The sequence below is a fragment of the Oncorhynchus masou genome, chromosome 15 (genome assembly GCF_036934945.1).
Source record: "Oncorhynchus masou masou isolate Uvic2021 chromosome 15, UVic_Omas_1.1, whole genome shotgun sequence".
NCBI lineage: Eukaryota > Metazoa > Chordata > Actinopteri > Salmoniformes > Salmonidae > Oncorhynchus > Oncorhynchus masou.
In genome coordinates, this window is record NC_088226.1 from 59,342,246 (window position 1) to 59,357,410 (window position 15,165).

A 15,165-nucleotide genomic window follows, 5' to 3' on the forward strand; every position below is an offset into this window, starting at 1 on the left:
TTGGGTAAAGGAGAACCTGGAAGGGCTTGGGCGAGAAGCTGCGGTGGGGGCGGAGCTGTTGGCTGAGGTTGGAGTAGCCAGGTGGAAGGCATGGCCAGCCGTTGAGAAATGCTTGTTGAAGTTTTCGATAATCATGGATTTATCAGTGGTGACCGTGTTACCTAGCCTCAGTGCAGTGGGCAGCTGGGAGGAGGTGCTCTTGTTCTCCATGGACTTCACAGTGTCCCAGAACTTTTTGGAGTTGGAGCTACAGGATGCAAACTTCTGCCTGAAGAAGCTGGCCTTAGATTTCCTGACTGACTGCGTGTATTGGTTCCTGACTTCCCTGAAGAGTTGCATATCGCGGGGACTATTCGATGCTATTGCAGTCCGCCACAGGATGTTTTTGTGCTGGTCGAGGGCAGTCAGGTCTGGAGTGAACCAAGGGCTGTATCTGTTCTTGGTTCTGCATTTTTTGAACGGAGCATGCTTATCTAAAATGGTGAGGAAGTTACTTTTAAAGAATGGCCAGGCATCCTCAACTGACGGGATGAGGTCAATGTCCTTCCAGGATACCCGGGCCAGGTCGATTAGGAAGGCCTGCTCACAGAAGTGTTTTAGGGAGCGTTTGACAGTGATGAGGGGTGGTCGTTTGACTGCGGCTCCGTAGCGGATACAGGCAATGAGGCAGTGATCGCTGAGATCCTGGTTGAAGACAGCGGAGGTGTATCTGGAGGGCCAGTTGGTCAGGATGACGTCTATGAGGGTGCCCTTGTTTACAGAGTTAGGGTTGTACCTGGTGGGTTCCTTGATGATTTGTGTGAGATTGAGGGCATCTAGCTTAGATTGTAGGACTGCCGGGGTGTTAAGCATATCCCAGTTTAGGTCACCTAAAAGAACAAACTCTGAAGCTAGATGGGGGGCAATCAATTCACAAATGGTGTCCAGGGCACAGCTGGGAGCTGAGGGGGGTCGGTAGCAGGCGGCAACAGTGAGAGACTTATTTCTGGAGAGAGTAATTTTCAAAATTAGTAGTTTGAACTGTTTGGGTATGGACCTGGAAAGTATGACATTACTTTGCAGGCTATCTCTGCAGTAGACTGCAACTCCTCCCCCTTTGGCAGTTCTATCTTGACGGAAGATGTTATTGTTGGGTATGGAAATCTCAGAATTTTTGGTGGCCTTCCTGAGCCAGAATTCATACACGGCAAGGACATCAGGTTTAGCAGAGTGTGCTAAAGCAGTGAGTAAAACAAACTTAGGGAGGAGGCTTCTGATGTTGACATGCATGAAACCAAGGCTTTTTTGATCACAGAAGTCAACAAATGAGGGTGCCTGGGGACATGCAGGGCCTGGGTATACCTCCACATCACCCGCGGAACAGAGAAGGAGTAGTATGAGGGTGCGGCTAAAGGCTATCAAAACTGGTCGCCTAGAGCATTGGGGACAGAGAATAAGAGGAGCAGGTTTCTTGGCATGGTAGAATATATTCAGGGCATAATGCGCAGACAGGGGTATGGTGGGGTGCGGGTACAGCGGAGGTAAGCCCAGGCACTGGGTGATGATGAGAGAGGTTGTATCTCTGGACATGCTAGTTGTAATGGGTGAGGTCACCGCATGTGTGGGAGGTGGGACAAAGGAGGTATCAGGGGTATGAAGAGTGGAACTAGGCGCTCCATTGTGAACTAAAACAATGATAACTAACCTGAACAACAGTATACAAGGCATATTGACATTTGAGAGAGACATACAGCGAAGCATACAGTAATCACAGGTTTTGAATTGGGAAAGCTAGCTTAAACTGTAGGTGAGACAACAACAGCTAATCAGCTAGCACAACAACAGCAGGTAAAATGGCGTTGACTAGGCAACGGGGCCGACGGATAAAACATAAACAAGCAGAATGAGGTACCGTGATTAATAGACAGTCCAGCGTGCATCAGCTATGTAGCCAAGTGATCAGTGTCCAGGGGGCAGGGAAGCTGGATTAGTGAATGTTATCCAGGTTTAAAAAAAAACTAACAATGACTAAATAGCTTGTAGCTAGTTAGCTTCTGGAGGTTCTTGAGTGTGTTCTAAAAATTAAAAATGATAGCGATTCCGTATCACATTGGGTGAGGCAGGTTACCGGAAGGAATAAACAAATTAAAAATCGGAAAGAGATAAGAGAGTAAATATGGGTCCAGTGAGTGTTTGGGACGAGGCTATTCAGACGGTTAGCAGGCCTGTGCTAACAAGCTAACAGTTAGTAGGCCGGGGCTAAACAAGGTAGCAGTTAGCAGGCCGAAATAGCAAGCAAGGAGATAGCAAGGGCTAGAGAGTTAGCCTTTGGGGGACGTCGCGATGGGGTGAGTCTGTTTATTCCTCTTCATGCGGTGACATCGATAGACCGGTCGTGGGTCCGGGTAATTGTAGCCCAGGAGTATGCTACGGTGGTAGGTATTGTAGCCCAGGAGTATGCTACGGAGGTAGCACAGGTGCTCTGGCGGGGCTAGCTTCAGGCTAAGTGGGTGGAAGCGCTAGCCAGCAGTAATCGTCCGGGGTTGCGGTTTAGCTAAATAACTAGTTGTGAAGATCCAGATGTTCCGTTTGCGGCGGGAATCCGGGGATAAAAAAAATAAATAAAAAATAAATAAAAAATAAATAGGTCCGTTATGCTCTGGTTAGAGTCGCGTGAGCTTTTCGTGCTAAAGGTTAGCTGATGACCGGTTAGCTGAAGACCGCTAGCATAGCTGGTAGTTAGCTGGCTAGCTTCAGTTGAGGGGTTTCGGTTCCGAAGTAAATATAAATACTAAATACTTTAGGAAAAAAGAAAAATAGCTACATTGGGTGAGGCGGATTGAAGGAGAGTATTTGGAAGCTGAGGTTTAGCAAAATGTTTTAAAAGATATGCGAAGAAAAAATATGTAAAAACGAAAAAAGATGAAATATACACGGGACAAGGGACACTACACGTCTTACTGCTACGCCATCTTGGAGAGGTCATTAAGAAGGAAAGAAATTCCACAAATTAACTTTTATCAAGGCACACCTGTTAATAGAAAGGCATTACAGGTGACTACCTCATGAGCCGGTTGAGAGAATGCCAACAGTGTGCAAAGTTGTCATCAAGGCAAAGGGTGGCTACTTTGAAGAATTTAAAATATAAAATATATATTTGTTTAACACTTGTTTTATTACTACATGATTCCATATGTGTTATTTCATCGTTTTGATGTCTTAACTGTTGTTCTACAATGTAGAAAATAGTAATAATAATGAAAAAGTCTTGAATGAGTTGGTGTGCCCAAACTTTTGACTGGTAATGTATATACATAAATTATATATATATATATCAGTCAAAAAATGGATGTAGCAACTACAGATTGCCCCTTTAAGTCTATCAAACGGGTTTGAGCATGTGTTCATTCGGCCTATGGATTTTTTAAATAAATTAGATTGAACAATAAAAGCCCAATTTGTTTTCAATAGGCTGGGATCCGCACTATGCAGCTGTTGCAAGAGCGCATTTTTCACTGGTTGTCCACAGGTTTCAAAAAGAATGATTGGTAGGCCGCTTAAACTTCTTGAATGTAAGGTGTGTGTATATGGTAGACGAAGTCAAGTGCAGGAGAGCAGAGTACAATAAACAGGCACACTTTAATACCGGTTAACAAATGACAGCACATAACACATACTAGTCCCAAATCACAGTCTAAAACAAAAGTGCAGCCCCTGACAAATATCCACGTAACAGATAACAGTCACTCACAAATACAACATGGGGAACAGAGGGTTAAATAATAAACAAGTAATTGGTTGAGTGAAGCCAGGTGTGATAAGACAAAGACAGTACAAATGGAAAAGTGGACTGCCGAACGCCACCCGAACAAGGAGAGGGACCGACTTTGGTGGAAGTAATGACATTGAATTCAACTATTGGGTTCAAATACACATTTAGATTTGTGAACAGCCATCTACAATAGCCACAATCCTTAATGCGCAAATAGCTAAATGAGAGAGAATGCAGTGTGATTCACATCAATGCGCTATGTAGATATCAATAATAAGTGATATCCGTATTGCCGTAGACTACACCACTGCTATCATCCTTACCTCCAAGCGTTTATTCAAGTTGGATAATCTTTGGATGCCGACAGCAGTCGTACCATTGGAAAACATAGCTTGGACTGTAGCCTACAAAAGCCTATTCCTGCTATTTTCCTTCCATCAGCAAACACATTTGGTGTGTCATCATAGTGGTCTCCGACTCGCTCAGGTGGAACAAATTTAAACTTGTGACTTTTTTCAATGTAGAGAAGGGCCAAATAAAAATATTCTCACAAACATCCTTTCTGAGTTTTTCAAAAGTATCTGTAATCCAATTACAATATTTTTGTTGGTAACGTTACGGATTACAGTTGCCGTTTAAAAAAATAAATAATCTGTTACTCCCCAACCCTGATTACATGTACTGTTGAAGTTGGAAGTTTACATACACTTTTATATTCGAGTCATTAAAACTTGTTTTTCAACCACTCCACAAATGTCTTGCTAACAAACTATAGTTTTGGCAAGTCGGTTAGGATATCTACTTTGTGCATGACACAAGTAATTCTTCCAATGATTGTTTACAGACAGATTATTTCACTTATAATTCACCGTATCACAAGTCCAGTGAGTCACATGTTGACATACACTAAGTTGACTGTGCCTTTAAACAGCTTGGAAAATTCCAGAAAATGATGCCATGGCTTTAGAAGCTTCTGATAGGCTAATTGATATCATTTGAGTCAATTGGAGGTGTACCTGTGGATGAATTTCAAGGCCTACTATCAAACTCAGTGCCTCTTTGCTTGACATCATGGGAAAATCAAAAGAAATCAGCCAAGACCTCAGAAGAAAAATGTAGACCTCCACAGATCTGGTTCATCCTTGGGAGCAATTTTCAAATGCCTGAAGGTACCACGTTCATCTGTACAAACAATAGTATGCAAGTATAAACACCATGGGACCACGTAGCTGTCATACCGCTCAGGAAGGAGAAGCATTCTGTCTCCTAGAGATGAATGTACTTTGGTGCGAAAAGTGCAAATCAATCCCAGAACAACAGCAAATGACCCTGTGAAGATGCTGGAGGAATCAGGTACAAAAGTATATATATCCACAGTAAAACAAGTCCTATATTGACAAAACCTGAAAGGCCGTTCAGCAAGGAAGAAGCCACTGCTCCAAAACAGCCATAAAAAAGCCAGACTACGGTTTGCAACTGCACATGGGACAAAGATCGTACTTTTTGGAGAAATGCCCTCTTGTCTGATGAAACAAAAATAGAACTGTTTGGTTATAATGACCATCGTTATGTTTGGAGGAAAAAGAGGGATGCTTGCAAGCCGAAGAACACCATCCCAACCGTGAAGCACAGGGGTGGCAGCATGATGTTGTTTGGGTGCTTTGCTGCAGGAGGGACTGGTGCATTTCACAAAATAGATTACATCATGAGGTAGGAAAATGATGTGGATATATTGAAGCAACATCTCAAGACACCAGTCAGGAAGTTAAAGCTTGGTCGCAAATGGGTCTTCCAAATGAACAATGACCCCAAGCATACTTCCAAAGTTGTGGCAAAATGGCTTAAGGACAACAAAGTCAAGTTATTGGAGTGGCCATCACAAAGCCCTGACCTCAAACCTATAGGAAATGTGTGGGCAGAACTGAAAAAGCGTGTGTGAGCAAGGAGGCCTACAAACCTGACTCAGTTACACCAGCTCTGTCAGGAGGAATAGGCCAAAATTCACCCAACTTATTGTGGGAAGCTTGTGGAAGGCTGCCCAAAATGTTTGACACAAGTTAATCAATTTAACGGCAATGCTACCAAATACTAATTGAGTGTATGTAAACTTCTGACCCACTGTGAATGTGATGAAAAATATACAAGTGGGAATAAATCATTCTCTCTGCTATTATTCTGACATTTCGCATTCTTAAAATAAAGTGGTGATCTTAACTGACCTGACAGGGACTTTTTACTAGGATTAAATGTCAGGAATTGTGAAAAACTGAGTTTAAATGTATTTGGCTAAAGTGTATGTAAACCTCCGACTTCAACTGTATACGTGATTCTAAGTTTGACATGTTTCTTCCCTCCACAGTTTCCTCATGGTCCTGGTATGCCTTATCTTCAGTGTCCTGTCCACCATAGAACACTATGCCGATTTTTCCAGCGGAACACTCTTTGTGATGGTGAGTGGATTTGGGATGGATTCACCAAATCAGTGACCTACCTTTTTGATTTTGTTTTATTGTAATACCATCCACATCCACATGATGGGAGTAGAACATATTGAGTGGGACGCAGACAAACCTCCATCTTAAATTCAACTGACTTCGAGCTCAGTGTTCAACAGTATTATAAAAATTGTGAACCACAAATGAAATGGAAAGGGTCTATATAGGTGCATGAGACTATATATATTAGTTATTGGCATGCTTCAGAGCTTACTGTTGGGGATTTTGGTTGATGTACATTATATTGGCTACTCAGTGTTTTTACTCTCAGTGCTATCAGTCCTATTCTCACAGGTAGAGAAATACTGATATGGTGCAGGATAAAGACTTTGCATCATGCTTTGCATCTAAACACACACACACACGCTCACACACACACACACACTCACTTCACCAGTGTGGGGGCAATCAGAAGACAGGACTATACAGAGTGTTCTCTAAACTTTTGGCAAGTGCCCTTTGGAGGATTCCCTGGCTGCTGAGTTATTCATTGATTACACCCTGGAAGAAGAGCTCTCCTATCAGCAGCTTGGTTAGATCGAGAACAGTATGTAGTAACCCAGTGGGTAGGACAGAAGACAGACAGTTAGAACAGTAGGTAGTAACCCAGTGGGTAGAACAGAAGACAGACAGTTAGAACAGTAGGTAGTAACCCAGTGGGTAGGACAGAAGACAGACAGTTAGAACAGTAGGTAGTAACTCAGTGGGTAGGACAGAAGACAGACAGTTCGAACAGTAGGTAGTAACCCAGTGGGTAGGACAGAAGACAGACAGTTAGAACAGTAGGTAGTAACCCAGTGGGTAGGACAGAAGACAGACAGTTAGAACAATAGGTAGTAACCCAGTGGGTAGGACAGAAGACAGACAGTTAGAACAGTAGGCAGTAACTCAGTGGGTAGGACAGAAGAAAGCTATAACATATGAGCTAGAAAGCAGTAGTTCATTAGAGCGTTAGAGGTAGAGTTACCCATTGAAACAAAACATTTGTAACTCAAAACATGAGAGTTGCAAAATCCAAAAGGTAGTATTATTAAGGAAGACAGGTGGCAATGTCCTGAGGGGAATATTTTCATTACTAAACTGTTCAACCCCATTTTATTTGCACCTGCATGTGTGTGTATGATGTAATAGTGTTTGTGTATTTCATATATTCTGTGTGTGTTTGCGTGTATGTGTGTTTGCGTGCGTGCGTGCGTGAGTGAGTGAGAGACAGTCTTTGGCATCATGGCACGTACTTGTGGTGAAGTGGCTATACTTAGCGAGTTCAGGGTTAGCTGACATCCATGAATCTGTGTGCTTGTTTTGGATGGCAGAGAGGACATTGGTCCTTAAGGATATTTGGCTTTCAAGACAGCTGCCAAAGTAAAGTTAGCCAGGCCCAGCAGGACGCACCGACATCCATCACGTGTCACATGCTTTCGTCTCTCTCTCCTGTCCTGTCCTCCAGTCTACTCCATGTCCACTGATATCACAGCTATGTGGCACAGTGGCACCACCAAACATCTGATCAGAAACTGGCCTCCACCATCATTCCACCATATTAACACAGAGCTTCCTCAAACATTTCCGAATGGCCCAATCCATCTCTAATCCATCTAATTACATTCAGATTGCTAATACCCAGACCTATGAATCAGCTCTGTCCTAGTTTTATGAGATTAGGGAACACAACAAAATGAAACTATTAGCTGTTTTCTGCAAACTTTGAGTTACCGGTTCGTGACACCAAAATCCTCCGGACATCCAGGTGAACCATTTTATAGTTTTGGGGATTTATTGTAATCCGATTTCATTTCCATGTTCACTTGGTTTTACCTGGAAATGTCATGGTCAAATAGTTATGTTATAATGTAATTATTTGATAGTGAAGAACCAGAAAGTTGTCATGCATAGGTGTAATATGTGGCAGGGAAGTCAGGCGCAGGAGAGTCAAATGGAGTGTACAATGGAGTCTTTTAATAAAGTTCCCCGAGTATGCTCCATAACACTAAATGTACATAAACAAACATTGGTACGAGGACCCCGACGCGCACCTATACAACAATCACACTACACTGACAATAAAACAATCTCTGACAAAGACATGAGGTGGAAACAGAGGGTTAAATACACAACAGGTAATGAATGGGATTGAAAACAGGTGTGTGGGAAGACAAGACAAAACCAATGGAAAATGAAAAAAGGATCAATGATGGCTAGAAGACCGGTGACGTCGAACGCCGAGGACCGCCCGAACAAGGAGAGGCAACGACCTCGGTAGAAGTCGTGACAAAAGTACCCATTTTTGAATATAGTTTATACATTGAGTGGGGCAAAAAAAAGTATTTCGTCAGCCACCAATTGTGCAAGTTCTCCCACTTAAAAATATGAGAGAGGCCTGTAATTTTCATCACAGGTACACTTCAACTATGACAGACAAAATGAGAAAAACAAAATCTAGAAAATCACACTGTAGGATTTTTAATGAATTTATTTGCAAATTATGGTGGAAAATAAGTAACAAAAGTTTATCTCAATACTTTTTTATATACCCTTTGTTGGCAATGACAGAGGTCAAAAGTTTTCTGTAAGTCTTCACAAGGTTTTCACACACTGTTGCTGGTATTTTGGCCCATTCCTCCATACAGATCTCCTCCAGAGCAGTGATGTTTTGGGGCTGTTGCTGGGCCACACGGACTTTCAACTCCCTCCAAAGATTTTCTATGGCGTTGAGATCTGGAGACTGGCTAGGCCACTCCAGGACCTTGAAATGCTTCTTACGAAGCCACTCCTTCATTGCCCGGGCGGTGGGTTTGGGATCATTGTCACCCAGCCACGTTTCATCTTCAATGCCCTTGCTGATGGAAGGAGGTTTTCACTCAAAATCTCACGATACATGGCCCCATTCATTCTTTCCTTTACACGGATCAGTTGTCCTGTTCCCTTTGCAGAAAAACAGCCCCAAAGCATGATGTTTCCACCCCCATGCTTCACAGTAGGTATGGTGTTCTTTGGATGCAACTCAGCATTCTTTGTCCTCCAAACACGAGTTCTATTTTGGTTTCATCTGACCATATGACATTCTCCCAATCTTCTTCTGGATCATCCAAATGCTCTCTAGCAAACTTCAGACGGGCCTGGACATGTACTGGCTTAAGCAGGGGGACACGTCTGGCACTGCAGGATTTGAGTCCCTGGCGGTGTAGTGTGTTACTCTCTGCAGGTCATTCACTAGGTGCCTCTGTGTGGTTCTGGGATATTTGCTCACCGTTCTTGTGATCATTTTGTCCCCACGGGGTGAGATCTTGCGTGGAGCTCCAGATCAAGGGAGATTATCAGTGGTCTTGTATGTCTTCCATTTCCTAATAATTGCTCCCACAGTTGATTTCTTCAAACCAAGCTGCTTACCTATTGCAGATTTGGAGTGTGACTGTTTGAGGTTGTGGACAGGTGTCTTTTATACTGATAACACGTACAAACAGGTGCCATTTTCTAGATTTTTTTTCTTTCTCATTTTGTCTGTCATAGTTGAAGTGTACCTATGATGAAAATTACAGGCCTCATCTTTTTAAGTGGGAGAACTTGCATAATTGGTGGCTGAAACACTTTTTTGCCTGTATTTTTTGTAGTGCTTCTACACCTGCATTGCTTGCTGTTTGGGGTTTTCGGGCTAGGTTTCTGTACAGCACTTTGTGATATTGGCTGATGTAAGAAGGGATATATACAGTGCCTTGCGAAAGTATTCGGCCCCCTTGAACTTTGCGACCTTTTGCCACATTTCAGGCTTCAAACATAAAGATATACAACTGTATTTTTTTGTGAAGAATCAACAACAAGTGGGACACAATCATGAAGTGGAACGACATTTATTGGATATTTCAAACTTTTTTAACAAATCAAAAACTGAAAAATTGGGTGTGCAAAATTATTCAGCCCCCTTAAGTTAATACTTTGTAGCGCCACCTTTTGCTGCGATTACAGCTGTAAGTTGCTTGGGGTATGTCTCTATCAGTTTTGCACATCGAGAGACTGACATTTTTTCCCATTCCTCCTTGCAAAACAGCTCGAGCTCAGTGAGGTTGGATGAAGAGCATTTGTGAACAGCAGTTTTCAGTTCTTTCCACAGATTCTCGATTGGATTCAGGTCTGGACTTTGACTTGGCCATTCTAACACCTGGATATGTTTATTTTTGAACCATTCCATTGTAGATTTTGCTTTATGTTTTGGATCATTGTCTTGTTGGAAGACAAATCTCCGTCCCAGTCTCAGGTCTTTTGCAGACTCCATCAGGTTTTCTTCCAGAATGGTCCTGTATTTGGCTCCATCCATCTTCCCATCAATTTTAACCATCTTCCCTGTCCCTGCTGAAGAAAAGCAGGCCCAAACCATGATGCTGCCACCACCATGTTTGACAGTAGGGATGGTGTGTTGTGGTTGATGAGCTGTGTTGCTTTTACGCCAAACATAACGTTTTGCATTGTTGCCAAAAACTTCAATTTTGGTTTCATCTGACCAGAGCACCTTCTTCCACATGTTTGGTGTGTCTCCCAGGTGGCTTGTGGCAAACTTTAAACAACACTTTTTATGGATATCTTTAAGAAATGGCTTTCTTCTTGCCACTCTTCCATAAAGGCCAGATTTGTGCAATATACGACTGATTGTTGTCCTATGGACAGAGTCTCCCACCTCAGCTGTAGATCTCTGCAGTTCATCCAGAGTGATCATGGGCCTCTTGGCTGCATCTCTGATCAGTCTTCTCCTTGTATGAGCTGAAAGTTTAGAGGGACGGCCAGGTCTTGGTAGATTTGCAGTGGTCTGATACTCCTTCCATTTCAATATTATTTCTTGCACAGTGCTCCTTGGGATGTTTAAAGCTTGGGAAATCTTTTTGTATCCAAATCCGGCTTTAAACTTCTTCACAACAGTATCTCGGACCTGCCTGGTGTGTTCCTTGTTCTCCATGATGCTCTCTGCGCTTTTAACGGACCTCTGAGACTATCACAGTGCAGGTGCATTTATACAGAGACTTGATTACACACAGGTGGATTGTATTTATCATCATTAGTCATTTAGGTCAACATTGGATACTTCAGAGATCCTCACTGAACTTCTGGAGAGAGTTTGCTGCACTGAAAGTAAAGGGGCTGAATAATTTTGCACGCCAAATGTTTCAGTTTTTGATTTGTTAAAAAAGTTTGAAATATCCAATAAATGTCGTTCCACTTCATGATTGTGTCCCACTTGTTGTTGATTCTTCACAATTTTTTTTTTATATCTTTATGTTTGAAGCCTGAAATGTGGCAAAAGGTCGCAAAGTTCAAGGGGGCCGAATACTTTCGCAAGGCACTGTAAATACATTTGATTTGATTTAGCTGTCTACATTCCACCACAGACTGAGGCTGGCACTAAGACCGCATTCAATGAGCTGTATTCCACCATAAGCAAACAGGAAAACGCTCATCCAGAGGCAGCGCTCCAAGTGGCCGGGGACTTTAATGCAGGGAAACTTAAATCAGTTTTACCAAATTTCTACCAGCATGGTAAATGTGCAATTAGTGGGAAAATATACTCTAAACCACCTTTACTCTACACACAGAGACGCGTACAAAGCTCTCCTTCACCCTCCATTTGGCAAATCTGACCATAACTCTATCCTCCTGATTCCTGCTTACAAGCAAACATTAAAGTAGTAAGCAACATGAAGCCATGAAGTGCTTTGAAAGGCTGGTCATGGCTCACATCAATACCATTATCCCAGAAACCCTAGACCCACTCCAATTTGCATACCACCCTAACAGATCCACAGATGATACAATCTCTATTGCTCTCCACACTGCCCTTTCCCACCTGGACAAAAGGAACACCTATTTGAGAATGCTATTCATTCAATACAGCTCAGTGTTCAACATCATAGTGCCCTCAAAGCTCATCACTAAGCTAAGGACCCCGGGACTAAACACCTCCCTCTGCAACTGGATCCTGGACTTCCTGACGGGCCGCCCCCAGGTGGTAAGGGTAGGTAACAACACATCCGCCAAGCTGATCCTCAACACAGGGGCCCCTCAGTGGTGCATACTCAGCCCCCTCCGTTATTCCCTGTTCCCTCATGACTGCACGGCCAGACACAACACCACACCACACCAACACCATCATTAAGTGACCCGATGACACAACAGTGGTAGGCCTGATCACCGACAACGACGAGACAGCCTATAATGAAGAGGTCAGAGACCTGGCTGTGTGGTGCCAGGACAACAACCTCTCCCTCAACGTGATCAAGACAAAGGAGATGATTGTGGACTATAGGAAACGGAAGACCGAACACACCCCCATTCTCATCGACGAGGCTGTAGTGGAGCAAGTTGAGAGCTTCATGTTCCTTGGTGTCCATATCACCAACAAACTAACATGGTCCAAGCACACCATGACCGTCGTGAACAGGGCACGACATAACCCATTCCTCCTCAGCAGACTGAAAAGATATGGCATGGGTCCTCAGACCCTCAAAAAGTTCTACAGCTGCACCATCGAGAGCATGGTTGCATCACTGCCTGGTATGGCAACAGCTCAACCTCCAAGAGGAAGGCCCTAAAAATGGTCATAGACCGTTCTCTCCGCTACCACACGGCAAGCGGTACCGGAGCACCAAGTCTAGGTCCAAGAGGCTTCTAAACAGCTTCTATCCCCAAGGCATAAAACTTCTACTCAAATGGCTACTCAGACTATTTGCATTGCCCCCCCCCCCCTTTTACGCCGCTGCTACTCTCTGTTATTGTCTATGCATAGTCACTTTCATAACTCTACCTACATGTACATATTACCTCAATTATCTCGACTAACCGGTGACCCCGCATATTGACTCTGTACCGGTGCCCCCTGTATGTAGTCTCGCTATTGTTATTTTACTGCTGCTCTTTAATTACTTGTTCCTTTTGTGTCTAGTTCTTATTCGTGTTTTTTTAACGACATTGTTGGTTAGGGGCTTGTAAGTAAGCATTTCACTGTAAGGTCTACTAAACCTGTTGTATTCGGTGCATGTGACTAATAACATTTGATTTGAATAGGGTTATACCTGGAATAAAAACATTTTTTTCCTGGAACCAAAAGCGTTTCTTCAAATGGTTTTCCTATGGGGACATCCAAATAACCTTTTTAAGTTCCAGATAGCACCTTTCTTGTGTAGAGGTGCTGGCCACTGGGGAGCCGTTTGGACAGGTGTGGGAAAATAGCCGTGGCCAACCTTTAGACACAAATACCCACAAATAGTGCAATGTTATATAGACACAGCACAGAGCCATGAAATGTGGTCTCCCGCTCTCTCCGCGGTATACACAAGTAGGGCTGTGCCTGGTCGGTCAAGTCCAACTAAAATAGATGTTATTAACCCACTTCTCACTTTTTTTCCTCAGTCACAAACACGGTAGCTATTTAAGTTAAATCCATGCAACAGTGCTACTTGTTCCTGTCGGATCAGTCCAACCCACAGTATTATTAAGGAAAGGAAGGACACTGTCACTGCATTCACAGTAAGTGAATGTGTCTATAGGGTGAGTGACAGCCAGGGGATTGTTTTTGTGACTATGGAGCTATGTTGTTGCAGCAGGGCCTGTGGTATTAGGTTTCAAAAAGGGGGGAGGGGGGGGGGGGGCTGGTAGGGCAGCCAATTCAAGCAAGCAATGGGATGGCCACCCACACTAAGACAGCTATTACTGAGTGTTAGGTGGCAAAATATTATGGAGTCATGGTGCTAATGAAAAAGATATTGGTTCATGAAGAATTATCACACACACACACAAAGAAACACACTCCCCCCTCCCCACCATACACACAATATTTGCACTGTGGCAAAATGTCACCTATTATATTTGAACCACCCAACAGATGTGTAAAGGGCTCCAACACAACCCAGCTGATTTACTATTTCTCCTACCTGCACATCCTGCTGAGGCACTGTCACAGCCATGAGGCTCAAATCACTGAGCCATTGACCCTGGCTCAATATCCTCTGTCATCAGAGATGCTATCTAACCTTCTTCTGGGTGGGCTGGTGTGAATGGTTCCCTTACTACTAGACCACCTCAGCCTCTCTCTGTCAGCACACCTGTCAAGTCCCAGTCCCACCAAGCTCTTATCAAGCCTGACATCTCAATGCATTGCTTGGCACTGGACTTAGAAAAACACTCATATTACTTTCATAGTATGAAATGGTAGATAGATAGTGTGTGTGTAGTAGTCTTAGTAAAATGTGATAGTAATATGCTTTGGTCTTAATGAACTAGTTTGAATGTTTTGTGTCTTCTCCCCTTCTTCCCCAGCCCTGTTCTCCTAACTGTTGTCTGTAACTGCTTGTGTTCTGGTCCACAGGAGGTTGTCATGGTGCTGTTCTTTGGGACAGAGTATGTGGTGCGGCTCTGGTCTGCCGGCTGCAGGAGCAAATATGTGGGGATCAAGGGACGACTCCGCTTCATCAGGAAACCCATTTCTATCATAGGTGCACCTGGCTTAGTCTTTATTAAATCTCACACAGTCAGACACCGTTGTTACATGTTTTTGCCCCTTCTTTTTGGGGGTCAAATTTGATTACTTCTGCTGTTATGTCTACTAGGGGAGAACCGGGACAAAAGTATCACTTTTTGTTTATTAATTACTCACAGATCGATAGCGCTAGAGAGACTATATTTTATGACAAACAACTTGTGTACGTCCTCTACCATTAGCAACTGTAATTTCATTTCTGAGGTAAGTGAGTTGAAATTAAATAGACTACCGCATAGTTACTTTTGCACCTGCCGGCGGGGCGGGAGTAACATCTGGCGAGAAGTGCACAATATCTGTCTTATCTCCATGTTTCTGGTTTGTAAGTGCTCTTTACTTTCAACAAAAGTACTATCATCCATCATTTCATGAATAATTCGTGCTATAGGTTAGACATGTATGAA

At 43.3% G+C, this 15,165-nt stretch overlaps 1 protein-coding gene across 1 annotated transcript in view; it reads left to right on the forward strand.

Moving 5' to 3' along the window:
- LOC135556560 (potassium voltage-gated channel subfamily KQT member 1-like) overlaps nt 1-15,165 on the forward strand; it is a 311,677-nt gene that overhangs the window by 19,672 nt on the left and 276,840 nt on the right. Inside the window, exons 2-3 of the mRNA XM_064989862.1 lie at nt 6,111-6,201; nt 14,591-14,717. Of these exons, the coding sequence (XP_064845934.1) occupies nt 6,111-6,201; nt 14,591-14,717 (218 nt within the window). The remainder of the gene's footprint in view (nt 1-6,110; nt 6,202-14,590; nt 14,718-15,165) is intronic.